The 15665-nt window shown below is 56.3% G+C and overlaps 1 protein-coding gene across 1 annotated transcript in view; it reads left to right on the top strand.

Moving 5' to 3' along the window:
• ANO7 (anoctamin 7) overlaps nt 1-13842 on the top strand; it is a 38625-nt gene extending 24783 nt beyond the window's left edge. Inside the window, exons 17-24 of the mRNA XM_030916942.1 lie at nt 1657-1754; nt 3040-3185; nt 4959-5164; nt 5372-5514; nt 11718-11808; nt 12213-12332; nt 12451-12501; nt 12718-13842. Of these exons, the coding sequence (XP_030772802.1) occupies nt 1657-1754; nt 3040-3185; nt 4959-5164; nt 5372-5514; nt 11718-11808; nt 12213-12332; nt 12451-12501; nt 12718-12774 (912 nt within the window). The 3' untranslated portion in view covers nt 12775-13842. The remainder of the gene's footprint in view (nt 1-1656; nt 1755-3039; nt 3186-4958; nt 5165-5371; nt 5515-11717; nt 11809-12212; nt 12333-12450; nt 12502-12717) is intronic.
• Nucleotides 13843-15665: the final 1823 nt, after the last annotated feature.

The following is a 15665-nucleotide window of genomic DNA, read 5'->3' as shown; positions in this document are numbered from 1 at the left end:
TATGGTGGAGGCAGAGCCTCTGGCACACAGGGGCCGCAGAGGCTGGCCTCCCTCACAGGCTTCGTGTGCTGCCGCCATGACTGTCGGGGTTTTCCCAGTGGCCGGCTGTCCTCTCCCCATCAATACAGTAGGCTCTGCCTGTGACTCCGTATCTCTAAGAGCCAGGTATGAACCTGGTTTTTCAGAAAGTAAGTGGAAGTTGACCTGGTAGAGGATGAAGCATTGTTGTCATGGGGGTTCCTGCAAAGCAGACACCAAGACAGAGATCCTGGTGCAAGTAATCGATGTGTGCATCACCCCAGAAGTAGTCTCCATTGTGCCACAGCCCCTCCAAGACACCGTAGAGAAGCCCTCAAAACTGTCCCTGATGCATGGCCCCTCCTGGGTTCGGGCCAGGCATGTCCCAGCAGCTGGGGTCACAGGCAGCAGGGTGGGTGCATCTGGAGCCATCCACAGGTGGCCTCTGGGCTGGACTGGGACCTAAGTGGACCCCTGCTGAGTGCCTGGCCTGAAAGACCTCTTCTCCTTTTGGAAGAGGAGGAGGAGGAGACAGACTTTGCATGGGGCCTGGGCCATGAGCCAGCCCAACTGCAAAGTGGCTGCCCCCAAAGGGGTGCTTTCCATTTTCATGTGAGAGGGAAAGGGAAGGCTAGGGATGGAGTGGGGAGTGTGGCTGCAGGTGCCACAATGGACCAGCCAGAGGACTTTCAACTGTTAAGTGGGAAAAGTTCCCAACCCAAACTGGCTTAAACAAAAAAGGGAGTTTTCAGCCGGGTGTGGTGGCTCACACCTGTAATCCCAGCACTTTGGGAGTCCAAGGCAGGTGGATCACGAGGTCAGGAGTTGGATAATAGCCTGGCCAATATGGTGAAATCCCGTCTCTACTAAAAATACAAAAACTAGCCGGGCATGGTGGTGGGCGCCTGTAGTCCCAGCTACTCAGGAGGCTGAGGCAGAAGAATCGCTTGAACCTGGGAGGCGGAGGTTGCCGGGGCCGAGATTGTGCCACTGCACTCCAGCCTGGGCAACAAAATGAGACTCCGTCTCAAAAAAAAAAAAGGAGGGGGGGGGGAATTTTCTTGGCTCCTGTGCTGAAAATGCTCAGGGCTATGCGGGCTTAGGTATGAATGATCCAGGTGTTCAAAATGCTGCACTGCTGTGCCCAGCATGGCCTGTGTTCTCAGAAAGATGATCCCACCTGGAGGGAAGGTGCCTGTGGTGTGGCCGACACTCTCGGACTTAGCACCCCTTGCAAGGCACGTGTTCCCAGGAACTCCCTGTGTCCCCCTCTCACTGGCTTGAACGGGGTCACTGATTGGTAGGGCCTGCCTCGTGGGTCTGCCCTGAAGCCAGAGGCTACAGTCAGCCCCATGTAACCCCTTGTGGGGTTTCCAAAGGAAAACTGGGGTGCCATTAGGTACCTATAGCAGTGCCCCCTGCAGCTGTTCCAATGCACAGTCTTCCAGCTGGACCTGGTGGCTCCTGTGAGGTCAGGAGGGGGAGCTGTGGTGGGAGCATCACTGCAACCCTCGAGGTGCCCAAGGCATGTCAGAAGGGAGGTGGGGGGCCAGGAAGAGGGCCAGCTTTGAGACAAGAAGGAATGGGTGGGCGAGTGGCTGGTCCCTCTCCCAGCTAACCTGAGCCCTGCTGCCGTAGTGCGCGGCCGGAGGCTGCCTCATCGAGCTGGCACAGGAGCTCCTGGTCATCATGGTGGGCAAGCAGGTCATCAACAACATGCAAGAGGTCCTCATCCCGTGAGTCCCCCACTCCACTCTGGGTGGCATCGAAGGACCAAGGGACCCCAGAGCACCTGGTGGTAGCAGCCTCCAGCCCAGCCCTAGCTGGGAGACGAGGTGAAGGGAAGGCAGGGTCCATCCCTTCCTGGACATTAGCACCTTCCCTGGGGAGGGGGATGGGGAGTGTGCCCGGCCATCTGCCCCGGGCTCTGGGCTGCCAGCCCTGCAGCTGCCATGTGGCTGGCTGAGGTCTTCTGGGTTATGGTTGTGGAAGGCGCTACCCCTGGGACCAGCTTTGGCTGGGGAGGGGTCTGGGATCCTGGGCCCAGGCTGGGGTGATGGTTGTATCCATTCAGAGATGCTGCGGCTGGGCCAGGGTGTTCCTTGGCATCCCCAGCCCCCAATGTAGCACAAGAGGGAGGAGGAAAAGGAGGCCCCAGGCCCAGGGTTGATCCTCAGACACGTCTGCCTCAGACGCCCTTGCCAGGGACATCCTGACCACAAGGCTCCCATCTCCTTAGTGCCACCTCTACTGGCAGGCACTGTGGCCCCCATCAAGGCAACTGGGTCCCCCTCTCAAGCCAGAGTCCTTCACAGAGGCTGCCCAGGGCCTCTCCTCCCGCTCAAGGCCAGACTGATCTGAGCGCCCTCCCAGCGCCCCCTCAACACCTGATCTCCCTGCAGAAGACAGCGCCCAAATCAGCACTGCCTTTTCTGGGCCACCACAAATAGCAGTTGGGAGATGGTGGCCACGCCACATCCTGAGAGGTGGCCCTGCCTCTGGGGACGATTGGTGCTGTGAAACCACAAGACCATAAGGTGCAGGGTGGAGCTCCGTGCCTGGCAGGAGCAGGGCGGGGACAAGTGATAGTGTGATAAGGCAACACACACACGTCCCCTGTAGGACGAACCCAACACGTGGGCCTCCATGACATCTGCTTTCCCTGGGACACAATAGTGGTCCTCGTCCACTCGCTCCCAACCTTGGCAGAGCTCTTGGGCACTGCTTTGCAATTCTGGGAGGAGCCCATTACCCCTAAAGCCTTAAGGAACAATGCAGGGGGCTGGGAGGGTGGACCGCCCCTCTGCATCTGACCAGCAGACACAGAGGCTTTCACTGAGTCCGATCTGCAAAGGTCTTGGCTCTCACTGTGTCCACCCCTTGGGCCCCAGACCCCACCCCTCCCTGCTGCCTTGAATTGCAAAGCAACAAGCTCGTCCTGGCCACATCTTCCCCAGGACTACAGCAGTCACTGAGACCCACCATGGATCAAAGGCCATTTTCCTGTATTCCCATCCCCAGGAAGCTAAAGGGCTGGTGGCAGAAGTTCCGGCTTCGCTCCAAGAAGACGAAGGCAGGAGCTTCTCCAGGGGCTAGCCAGGGGCCCTGGGAGGCCGACTATGAGCTTGTGCCCTGTGAGGGTCTGTTCGACGAGTACCTGGAAATGGGTAGGAGCCCGTTAGCAGCTGCAGCAGTGGCTGGCGCCGTGGGCAGGGATGGGCAGCCACTCTGCTCAGGGACCTCCCAGCCTGACATTGCTCTGTCTACATCTGCCCTGAAATGTGCTTTGGTGGTGGGGTGGGGACAGAGGGTGGGGCCTGTGGAGAATCCAGAAAGGAATTATTTTCCCCTGAGAGTGCCCGGGAGGGTTGGCTGAGGACAGAGGGGCACCCAGGAGGGTTGGCTGAGGACAGAGGGGCACCGGCACAGGGAGGAGGCCCCCAGGGTCGTTGCGGAGCTCCCCTAGGGTCCCTGGACCTAGAAAGCACGGGCCAGAGCAAGGGAAGAATTAGGAGGGCAGGCCCCGGCGGCTGACAGAAGCCCTCCAAGGGCGAAGCCACACTGCCAGGCAGCGGCCTGGAGAGCCGACGTCCCCAGAAATCTCCTCAATGCTCACGCTATTTGCGGAGCCACAACTGTCACCTTGACAGGTGGTGGCCAGTACTAGTGGCTCATTGCCTGCACAGGTGGTGCACTCTGGAGGGCGAGTCTGCACCACCTGTGCTGTCGCTGCAGCACAGGGTCTGGCTCTGAGCTGACAAAGGGAGAAGGAATCATCAGGCAATATTTTTGTTTTGTTTTGTTTTTTGTTTTTTTAAGACGGAGTCTCACTTTGTCACCCAGGCTGGAGTGCAGTGGTGCAATCTCGGCTCACTGCAAGCTTCGCCTCCCGGGTTCACGCCATTCTCCTGCCTCAGCCTCCCGAGTAGCTGGGACTACAGGCGCCTGCCACCACACCCAGCTAATTTTTTGTATTTTTAGTAGAGACGGGGTTTCACCATGTTAGCCAGGATAGTCCTGATCTCCTGACCTCATGATCTGCCCGCCTCGGCTTCCCAAAGTGCTGGGATCACAGGCGTGAGCTACCGTCCCGGGCCTGTTTTCGTTTTGTTTTTTGAGATGGAGTCTCCCTCTGTTGCCCAGGCTGGAGTGCAGTGGCACCATCTCAGCTCACTCCGACCTCTACCTCCCAGGTTCAAGCAATTCTCCTGCCTCAGCCTCCCGAGTAGCTGGGATTACAGGTGCCCACCACCACGTCCAGCTAATTTTGTATTTTTAGTACAGATGGGGTTTCACCGTATTGGCCAGGCTGGTGTCGAACTCCTGACCTCAGGTGATCCACCCGCCTCAGCCTCCCAAAGTGCTGGGGATTACAGGCGTGAGACACTGTGCCTGGCAGGCAGCTCTTAACCTATGAAGAGGGCATGTGAGCCGGCACGGCCTGGAGCTCCCCAGCGCAGCGGCGGCTTCTGTGGAAAGGGAGCAGGCAGTTCCCAGGGCGAGGAGTGGATGCCCTGACCCTCCACCACTGGACCCTGGACCCCAATGATCTCACTAGTAATTCTGGACGAAGACCCAGGAACCCCTTCCAAAGAGCCATCTCCTAACAGCTCCCCTGAGGGGCGAGTGGAGAAGCCGGTTGTAAAATCAGAAGCAGGTTTCTGCTCCCACACCCGCCCCGAGTGAGTCCATGAACTCACCCAGCCGGGGGAGGCCGTGACCAGCCGGAAACACGGAGCTCAGGGCAGGACGGCCGGCCTGGGGCCGGTCAGGGGCGATGGCCGTGGCGCTGCGCGGTCCAGGACGAAGGAGGCCAGAAGGGGGAATGAGCCGCGATGGGGCGGCGGCACCACGTGGACTGGCCGGTCCTCCGCGGGGGGCGCGTCCCGAGGGCTGAGGGCGGACGGTGGGAGAGCCCGGCCGTGCCCCCCGCCCCGCAGTGCTGCAGTTCGGCTTCGTCACCATCTTCGTGGCCGCCTGTCCGCTAGCGCCGCTCTTCGCTCTGCTCAACAACTGGGTGGAGATCCGCCTGGACGCGCGCAAGTTCGTCTGCGAGTACCGGCGCCCGGTGGCGGAGCGCGCCCAGGACATCGGCATCTGGTTCCACATCCTGGCGGGCATCACGCACCTGGCGGTCACCAGCAACGTGAGGCGCGGGCGGGAGCGGGGGCGCGCGGGGGCGGGGTCAGCGGGGGCAGTGGGGGCGGAGCGGGGGCGCGCGGGGGCGGGGTCAGCGGGGGGGCGGGGGCGGAGTCAACGGGGCGGAGCGGGCGGCCCGGAGCGGGGGCGCGCGGGGGCGAGGTCAGCGGGGGCGGAGCGGAGGCTGCCCCGCACTGACCCCTCCGGCGCCCAGGCCTTCCTCCTGGCCTTCTCGTCCGACTTCCTGCCGCGCGCCTACTACCAGTGGACCCGCGCCCACGACCTGCGCGGCTTCGTCAACTTCACGCTGGCGCGCGCCCCGCCCTCGTTCGCCGCGGCGCACAACCGCACGTGCAGGTGAGTCCCGCGCGGGGCGGAGGGGCCGCGGGCGCACGAGGACGAGGCGAAGGGGGCCCGGGTGGGGTAGGGGTGCGGCGGTGGGAGCCAGGAGGGGCGGGCGCCGCGGGGAAGGCCGGGGGAGGGGAGGGAGTTGGGGGCGCCCTGGGCGGGGGCTGCTGGGGGGAGGTTCCCCGCGGGAAGGGACAGAGCTTTGCGGGGCTCAAGGGCAAATCGTGGGTTCTAGGTGAATTGCTGGTTGGTCGTAGAACCCGCAGAGCAGATAGGATGTACTTCAGCGGCATTTGTGGAGACTTCCTTTTGTGATCTGGTTACAACGAAGTTTTGCATGTGTTTCAATAAACTTGAAAAACATCATAGTCTCCTAATTGTGGAGCAAATCTGAACAGTAAAATTACGAAACCATAGAATTATCAGTTTCTTCATGTAGGGCTCAGGTTTTGCTCTATGTATTTTGAACTTTTTAGTTGCATCTGAATTCGTACTTGTGATCTCTTCATAATGGATACTTACTTTTTCCTTTTATTCTTGACCCTTTTTATTCCTCCTCTCCTGACTTCTGGTGGATGGGTAAACGTGTTCTGGTTTTTTTTTTTCTTTTGCTTATTTGGAACTGATGGCATATATTTCTATTCTTTTACGGGTTACTCATATGTTTAGCATACATTCTTTTTTGTTTTTCTTTTTTTTAGAGACTGGGTCTTGCTCTGTATCCCGTGCTAGAATGCAGTGACACAATTATAGCTCAGTGCAACCTAGAATTCCTGGGCTCAAGCAGTCCTCCCATCTCAGCCTCCGGAGTAGACAGAACTATAGGCATGTGTCCCCAGGCCTGGCCTTTTTTTTTTTTTTTTTTTTTTTTGTTAAGTGGCGGAGGGGGGGTCTCACTATGTTATGTTACCCAGGCTAGTCTCAAACTCCTGGCCTCAAGCAATGCGCTGGCCCCTGAAAGCACTGGGATTACAGGCACAAGCCACCACACCCAGCCAGCATACATTCTTAACTATATATAATCTTAACGAAGCCTGAATGAATTCAGTTTTGTTTCCTCTCTCTGTGTATGACTAGGATCTTCACATGCCTTACCACCTAGTGAGCACCAATCTCTCCATCTTATTATTGTTCCATAGAGTTTTAGCTTTACTATTAAAAACACACGTGAAAAAACATTTTCAGTCATGTGTTCATCAAATTTATTTGTGTATTTTAACTTCTGTGGTTAAAGTAATTTCTTATGTATTGCCTTCCCTGAGTTTTTTTTTTTTTTTTCTTGCTGAAGTATATCCTTAAATAATTCTTTCAGGCTGGGCGCGGTGGCTCACGCCTGTAATCCCAGCACTTTGAGAGGCCAAGGTGGGCGGATCACAAGGTCAGGAGATCGAGACCATCCTGGCTAACACGGTGAAACCCCCATCTCCACTAAAAATACAAAAAATTAGCCGAGCGTGGTGGCGGGTGCCTGTAGTCCCAACTATTCGGGAGGCTGAGGCAGGAGAATGGGGTGAACCTGGGAGGTGGAGCTTGCAGTGAGCCGAGATCTTGCCACTGCACTCCAGCCTGGGCGAGAGAGCGAGACTCCGTCTCAAAACAAACAAAAAATTATTTCAGAAAAGGTGTGTGTTTGGTGGGCTCTTCATATGCCAAAATGCATACACATATGTCTGCATAGAGATATGTGTCATGCATATGTATGATAATATCTCCATGCATTTTCATTCTTCAAATAGCGGGTATAAAAGTATAGGTTGAGTTATTTTCTCTTGGTTCTTCGGAAATATTATTCTTTTGTGACCTGGCTTTTCTGATTGGAAGCATTCATAGCATTTAAGAATATTTCTGGCTTGGCATGGTACCTAATGCCTATAATCCCAGCACTTTGGGAGTCCTAGGCGGATGGATCATGTGAGGCCAGGAGTTCGAGACCAGCCTGGCCAGCGTGGTGAAACCCCCATCTCTACTGAAACTGCACACATGGGCTGGGTGCGGTAGCTCACACCAGTAATCCCAGTACTTTGGCAGGCACTGGCGGGCAGATCACGAGGTCAGGAGATCGAGACCATCCTGGCCAACATGGTGAAACCCCATCTCTACTAAAAATACAAAAAATTAGCCGGGCAAGGTGGCGGGCGCCTGTAGTCCGAGCTCCTCAGGAGGCTGTGGCAGGAGAATGGCGTGAACCTGGGAGGCGGAGCTTGCAGTGAGCCACAATCGTGCCACTGCACTCCAGCCTGGGTGACAGAGCGAGACTCCATCTAAAAAAAAAAAAAAAAAACCTACACGCGCACACACAAATTATCTGGGTGTGGTAGCACATGCCTATAATCCCACGTACTTGGGAGGCTGAGTCACTCCTGTAATCCCAGCACTTTGGGAGGCCGAGACGGGCGGATCACGAGGTCAGGAGATCAAGACCACCCTGGCTAAAACGGTGAAACCCCGTCTCTACTAAAAATACAAAAAAATTAGCCAGGCATAGTGGCGAACGCCTGTAGTCCCAGCTACTCGGGAGGCTGAGGCAGGAGAATGGTGTGAACCCAGGAGGCGGAGGTTGCAGTGAGCTAAGATCGTGCCATTGCACTCCAGCCTGGGCAACAGAGTGAGACTGTGTCTCAAAAAAAAAAAAAAAAAAAAAAGAAAAATGTTTTGTGTAATCCCAGCACTTTAAGTGGCTGAGTTGGGAAAGCTGTTTGAGCCCAGGAATTTGAGACCAGCCTGGGCAAGATGGTGAGACCTCAATAAAAAAAATTAGCTGGGCTTGGAGGCATGCACCTGTAATCCCAGCTACTTGGGAGGCTGAGGTGGGAGGATTGCTTGAGCCTGGAAGGTCAGGGTTGCAGTGAGCTGTGATCATGCCAGTGCACTCCAGCCTGGGTGACAGAGACAGAGACTATCTCTTAAAAAAAGAATTTTGGCCTGGCATGGTGGCTCATGCCTGTTATCCCAGCACTTTGGGAGGCTGAAGCAGGTGGATCATTTGAGGTCAGGAGTTCGAGACCAGCCTGACCAACATGGTGAAACTCCGTCTCTGTTAAAAATACAAAAATAGGCTGGTGCGGTGGCTCACACCTGTAATCCCAGCACTTTGGGAGGCCGAGGCGGGTTGATCATGAGGTCAGGAGATGGAGACCATTCTGGTTAGCACAGTGAAACCCTGTCTATACTAAAAATACAAAAATTAGCTGGGTGTGGTGGCGGGCGCCTGTAGTCCCAGCTGCTCGGGAGGCTGAGGCGGGAGAATAGCATGAACCAGGGAGGCAGAGCTTGCAGTGAGCCGTGTGCACTGCACTGCACTGCAGCCTGGGTGATAGAGCCTCCATCTCAAAAACAAAACAAAACACCTGGGCGTGGCGGTTCATGCCTGTAATCTCAGCTGCTCTGGAGGCTGGGGCAGGAGGATCATTTCAACTCAGCAGGCAGAGTTGCAGTGAGCTGAGATCGCGTCACTGTCCAGCCTGGGCAACAGAATGAGACTCTGTTTCCAAAAAAAAAAAAAAAAAAAAGTGAAAGCAATACCTTGACAGATGCTTGCTGCTAAAACAAATCAAGGGAAATGATTTATTTGTTTATTTATAGAGATGGAGTCTTGCTCTGCCGCCCAGGCTGGAGTGCGGTGGTACGATCTCAGCTCACTGCAAGCTCCGCCTCCTGGGTTCAAGCGATTCTCCTGCCTCATCCTCCTGAGTAGCTGGGATTACAGGTGCCCACCACCACCCCCGGCTCATATTTGTATATTTAGTAGAGATGAGGTTTCACCATGTTGGCAAAGCTGGTCTCGAACTCCTGACTTCAGGTGATCTGCCCACCTCGGCCTCCCAATGTGCTGGGATTACAGGCCTGAGCCACTGCGCCTGTCGTATTTTCTTTTTCTTCTTCTTTTTTTTTTTTTTGAGACGACATCTCGCTGTGTTGCCCAGGCTGGAGTGCAGTGGCGATCTCGGCTCACTGCAAGCTCTGCCTCCCAGGAATGAGCCATTCTCCTGTCTCAGCCTCCTGAGTAGCTGGGACTACAGGCGCCTGCCACCACCCCCGGCTAATTTTTTGTATTTTTAGTAGAGATGGGGTGTCACTGTGTCAGGAAGGCTGGTCTCGATCTCCTGACCTTGTGATCCACCTGACCTTGTGTGAGCCACCACACCCGGCAATTTTTTTTTTTTTTTTTTTTTTTTTTTTTGAGATGGAGTCTCGCTCTGTCGCCCAGGCTGGAGTGCAGTAGCATGATCTGGGCTCACTGCAACCTCTGCTTCCCGCTTCCTGGTTCAAGTGATTCTCGTGCATCAGCCTCCCAAGTAGCTGGGATTGCAGGCATGCACTACCACACCCAGGTAACTTTTTTTTTTTTTTTTGTATTTTTAGTAGAGACGGTTTCACCATGTTGGCCAGGCTGGTCTCAAACTCTGAACCTTAGGTGATCAGCCCACCTTGGCCTCCCAAAGTAGCCTTCCAAAGGGAAGAGATTCTTTCTTTTTTTTCTTTTGAGATGGAGTTTCACTCTTGTCGCCCAGGCTGGAGTACAGTGGCCTGGTCTCGACTCACTGCGACCTCCACCTCCCAGGTTCAAGCGATTCCCCTGCCTCAGCCTCCCGAGTAGCTGGGATTACAGGTGTCTGCCACCACACCCAGCTACTCTTTTGTATTTTTAGTAGGAGGTTTCACCATGTTGGCCAGGCTAGTTTCGAACTCCTGACCGCAAGTGATCCACCTGCCTCAGCCTTCTGAAGCACTGGGATGGCCAGGTGCGGGGGCTCATGACTGTAATCCCAGAACTTTGGGAGGCTGAGGCCGGCAGATTGAGACCATCCTGGCTAACATGGTGAAACCCCGTCTCCACTGAAATTACAAAAAATTAGCTGCGCCTTGTGGCACGGGCCTATAGTCCAGCTACTCAGGAGGCTGAGGCAGGAGAATCACTTGAACCCAGGAGGCGGAGGTTGCAGTGAGCTGAGATCACTGCACTCCAGCCTGGGCAACAGAGCAAGACTCCATCTCATAAATAAATAAATAAAGTGCTGGGATTACAGGCGTGAGCCACCACGCCCAGCTGAAAGAGTTACGTCTTTGTTTAGTTCTGGAAATGTCTCCATCTTACTCCTTCCAGCGAAGCTTCTCTGCTTGTCCATTGTCATCTGGAAACTCCCACTGGGCTGTGGCCCGCTTCCCCCCGGTGGCGAGTGTGCTGTGTTGCCTGCAGGGTGGTCTCATCGTCACTGTCTCCCCATCCCCAGTCTCTCTTCTGCTGTGTCTAGCCACTTAAAAGTTCATCCCATTCATTTGAGGGATTTTTATTTTTAACTTTCAATATTTGGTTCTGTTTTTTTTTTTTTCTTTTCCTACAAAGTTGGCCCTGGTAATGGTTTTCGTGGAGTGCAACATGTAACTTTATATTAGAAAATGGGGCCGGGCACCGTGGCTCACGCCTGTAATCCCAGCACTTTGGGAGGCCGAGATGGGCGGGTCATGAGGTCAGGAGATCGAAACCATCCTGGCTAACACGGTGAAACCCCGTCTCTACTAAAATACAAAAAAAATTAGCTGGGCGTGGTGGCGGGCGCCTGTAGTCCCAGCTACTCGGGAGGCTGAGGCAGGAGAATGGCGTAAACCCGGGAGGCGGAGTTTGCAGTGAGCCGAGATTGCGCCACTGCACTCCAGCCTGGGCCACAGAGCGAGACTCTGTCTCAAAAAAAAAAAAAAAAAAGAAAAAGAAAATGGAATGTCACATCTTGACCACGTGACAGAGACACAGGAAGATGTCAGAGTCTGAAATAGCAAGTGAAGCTGAGTGTGGCTTATGCTAGGGAGGGAGGGCACTGCCGGACAGGGACAGTCTGAGCAGGTGCACTGCTGATCTCACAGAGGCCAGCAGGCGGCCTGTTTTCACCGTGTAAGTAGACTGACGTCATCCATAGAAGCACAGACTTACTGGACTGTCACATCTACTAGAAAATGAAGCATTTCCACTGGGAGGGGGTCCAGTTTAGCCCAATGTCCAGCACATTTGCCTCTGGAACCCACAGGTCACAGGTATCGTCAGAGTATCCCGTTTGGGGATAACCCCCATTCCAGGCACCCTCGATGAAGAGCCAGGACTGGAACATGGGATCTGAGAGGGAAACGGTGGAAAAAGGGGAGACAGGCTAATTCCAGAGGCCCCTGCCCAGCCAGCGCTCCGCCCTGGCTCCACCTACTGAGTCCTGTGTCTGCTGCAGGTATCGGGCTTTCCGGGGTGACGATGGACATTATTCCCAGACCTACTGGAATCTTCTTGCCATCCGCCTGGCCTTCGTCATCGTGTTTGAGGTAGCCGGGGCACCTACTGGTTCTCCCATCCATGGCATGACGCCCCCACCCTATGCTTTGCCTAATTCAAACACGTGGTGAGGGGTCGGTGCGATCACTTCCTGCTGTGTCATCTTGTCATCTTGGTCAAATCAGAGCTCTTCTCTGCACCTGCGTTTTCCCTGCCTGGCCTCATCCCCGGGTTGTGGTGTGGACATGCGTGCCTGGGCATTGTGGGTGTCTCCACAGGAGCTCCAGGGCCACGAAGCTGGGGTGGCCTCTGCTCCTTCTGGGGTTCCTTTTCTTGCACAGCTGCTTTCTAGCTCCACCCACGGCTGGGAGCAGGTGCTGGAGCCCTGGCCTGCCTGGGCCTGTGAAGGCCCTTTGGGCGTTTGGGTAGGGTGAGTACCTTCCTCTGCTCCCAGCATGTGGTTTTCTCCATCGGCCGGCTCCTGGACCTCCTGGTGCCTGACATCCCAGAGTCTGTGGAGATCAAAGTGAAGCGGGAGTACTACCTGGCTAAGCAGGCGCTGGCCGAGAATGAGGTGAACTGCACAGCCCAGTCTCAGCCCCCCCAGCCCTCTCCCTGTCCTTGTCAGTGGCTGCTGCACCTCCGGACACAGTCACATCCCTCTTCCTCTTGCTGCCCTTTCTTGGCGACAGGCTCTTTTTGGAACAAACGGAGCAAAGGATGAGCAGCCCCAGGGCTCAGAGGCAAGTCTGGGAGCAGCCAGGCCCCTGCCCTATGCACCTCTGCCCCGTGCACCCCTGCTCCATGCACCCCTGCCCCGTGCACCCCTGCCCTGTGCACTCCTGCCCCATGCACTCCCTGAGGTCACAGGGCCCTGCCCAGCCGCCCACTGTGCCTCATGGCCATGGCCTGCTCTTGGCCCTAGTCTGACTTGTCCCTGTCCCCAACCCTTTCCCCAGCTCAGCCCCCACTGGACACCCTTCAGGGTTCCCAAAGCCAGCCAGCTGCAGCAGTGACGCCTGGAAGGACATCTGGTGGCCCTTAGGGGAGCAGCCCCTGCTGAGCCCTGTGAGCCATGTAGTTTTCCTCTTCCCTCAGGCAATGGCTGTGTGAACCGCTGGCTGCTGTCGTGCCGTCATCTCTGGGCACATTGCCTGCTTCCCCCCAGCGCCGGCTTCTCTCCTCAGAGCACCTGTCACTCCATCCCCAGCAGGGAGGGACTGTCAGCTCACAAGGCCCTCTTTGTTTCCTGTTCCCAGACATAAGCCCAAGGGGCCCCTGCACCTAAGGCCCCCTGGTCCCTCGGTGGCCTCCCCAGACCCCTGGACACGACAGTTCTCATCAGGCCGGTGGGCTTTGTGGTCCTCACTGCCCCTGGCCGCATCACCCTCTCCTCTTACACCTGCTGACCTTTGAATGTTGCAAGGACAGGGCCTCTCTCAGGTTCTCTGGACCCACCTGCCTCTTCCTGCGCTGTCCGTGCAAGGACATCACCCACATGCCCCAGCTCTCAGACCCTGTACCTCTGTGTCCCAGGCCACAGCAAGGGTCCGTTCACCCCCTCCCTCCATTCCCAATTGTTTGGGTCCTCTGGATGCTTCTGTTTCTTGAATCAGGGTCCCCTTTCCCCCCGGCCAGCATAGGCAGCCTCTGACAGTGTCTCTTTGTCTTCTGCGGCGATTAAACGTGTCCTTTTGATCCTTGCCTGACTTCCCGCCCTTTCGCAGCTCCTGGCCCCTGGCCCAGGGCTCCTCTTGCTCTTTTTCTCTCTGTTCCTCGGGGCGTAGTACACGGCAAGCACCCAAATGGGGGAGGTTTTGGAATGAGAGGAGGAAGCATGGATACCTGTAACATCTGGTGGCTCTTCCCCCAGAAATTTTTGTGTTTATACGTAATTGTTTTCCACCCTGGATCGCAGCGTGATGTGCAGTTTTGCCCTGTGCTGAGGAGCCACGTGAATCTTCCCCTGGCTGTTGCCGCCCCACAGCATTCCCAGTGTAACCGTCCACTTGCTGACAAATGGGTCTGTGCTCATCTGTATTGATTTCCTTGGAGTTCTATAAGTGGCACTTAAGTGTCAAAAAGAGTATGTGGTTTTTGGCCAGGCGCGGTGGCTTACAACTGTAATCCCAGCGCTTTGGGAGGCCGAGGCAGGAGGATTACGAGGTCAGGAGTTCAGGACTAGCCTGTCCAACATGGTGAAACCCTGTCTTTACTAAAAATACAAGTTATTCTGGGTGTGGTGGTGGGCATCTGTAATCCCAGCTACTTGGGAGGCTGAGGCAAGAGAATTGCTTGAACCTGGGAGGCGGAAGTTGTAGTGAGCCGAGATCACGCCACTGCACTCCAGCCTGGGCGACAGAGTGAGACTCTGTCTTGGGGGGGAAGAAATATGTGGTTTTCTTTTTTTTTGAGACGGAGTCTGTCTCTGTCGCCCAGGCTGGATCACAGTGGCACGATCTCGGCTCACTGCAAGCTCTGCCTCCCGGGTTCACGCCATTCTCTTGCCTCAGCCTCCCAAGTAGCTGGGACTACAGGCGCTGCCACCATACCTGGCTAATTTTTTTGTATTTTTAGTGGAGACGGGGTTTCACCGTGTTAGCCAGGATGGTCTCCATCTCCTGACCTCATGATGCGCCCGCCCCAGCCTCCCAAAGTGCTGAGATTATAGGCATGAGCCACCGCGCCCAGCCCAGAATATGTGGTTTTAATGTGCTCTGATGAGTACTGCCAAACTTACTCCACAGAAAAGGCCTCCTCCTGAACATCTTCACCTGTGTTCTATTTAACCCGCAGCGATGCCTGGCCTGAGGGCAGCGTGCTTGCTTGTGGCATTTCTTTAGGATTTGCCACTTGTTCACCTGCCTCTTAAGAGCACTGTGCTCTGCCTGCATGTAAGGGCTCTTCCGGCAGGAATGAGGGGCTCACGGGGTTCCAAGGCTGGACACCACGGGCCAGAGCATGGTGGACAGCACACACGACCCGGGGCGGGAACCTCGGAAACTTACACAGACGGGGACCCCGCTCAGCCATTCCACGTGTGCTTTCGCTCAGCAGAGTGCTTATTACAAACCCACGTGTACCTCCTTCCAGCTGGTTGCTTTTAGTGTTGCTGTCTTAAACTCCAAAGTTTTAAGTTGAATTTATTGAAACGTAAGAAAATGCTCAGGTCACACAGGCTTCCAGGTGAACAAACTCCTGCAACCAGCATGTGGGTCAGAGGCAAGTTCACATCACCCGATGGCCACGTGCGCCCTACCCTGTGGCCCTCTCCCATCCAGGGCCCCGATGCCCACATGCCCTACCCTGCCTGTGACCCTCTCCCATCCAGAGTAGCCACCACCTTGGCCACCAAGCAGGGATGGAACTGGCGACGCTGTCTGGCGTCTACTGTGGGACACTGTGCGAGCTCCATCTGTGCCCAGCATCCGTGGCAACCCCTCCTGCTGCTGGGCTGCTGCATGTTTGCCTTGGGTCATTTGCAGTTTTGTTCTGCTGGGGGTGCGGGCGCGCTGTGGGTGCGGGCGCGCTCTGCTGTGGGTGCGGGCGTGCTGTGGGTGCGGGCGCGCTCTGCTGTGGGTGCGGGCGCGCTCTGCTGTGGGTGCGGGCGTGCTGTGGGTGCGGGCGTGCTGTGGGTGTGGGCGTGCTGGGGGTGCGGGCGCGCTCTGCTGTGGGTGCGGGCGCGCTCTGCCGTGGGTGCGGGCGCGCTCTGCTGTGGGTGCGGGCGTGCTGTGGGTGTGGGCGTGCTGGGGGTGCGGGCGCGCTCTGCTGTGGGTGCGGGCGCGCTCTGCTGTGGGTGCGGGCGCGCTCTGCTGTGGGTGCGGGCGTGCTGTGGGTGCGGGCGTGCTGTGGGTGTGGGCGTGCTGGGGGTGCGGGCGCACTCTGCTGTGGGTGCGGGCGCGCTCTG

Source organism: Rhinopithecus roxellana, chromosome 14, assembly GCF_007565055.1.
Source record: "Rhinopithecus roxellana isolate Shanxi Qingling chromosome 14, ASM756505v1, whole genome shotgun sequence".
NCBI classification, from domain to species: Eukaryota; Metazoa; Chordata; class Mammalia; order Primates; family Cercopithecidae; genus Rhinopithecus; species Rhinopithecus roxellana.
Note: the sequence above shows the minus strand (reverse complement) of the source record. Positions and strands in the feature narration are given on the sequence as shown.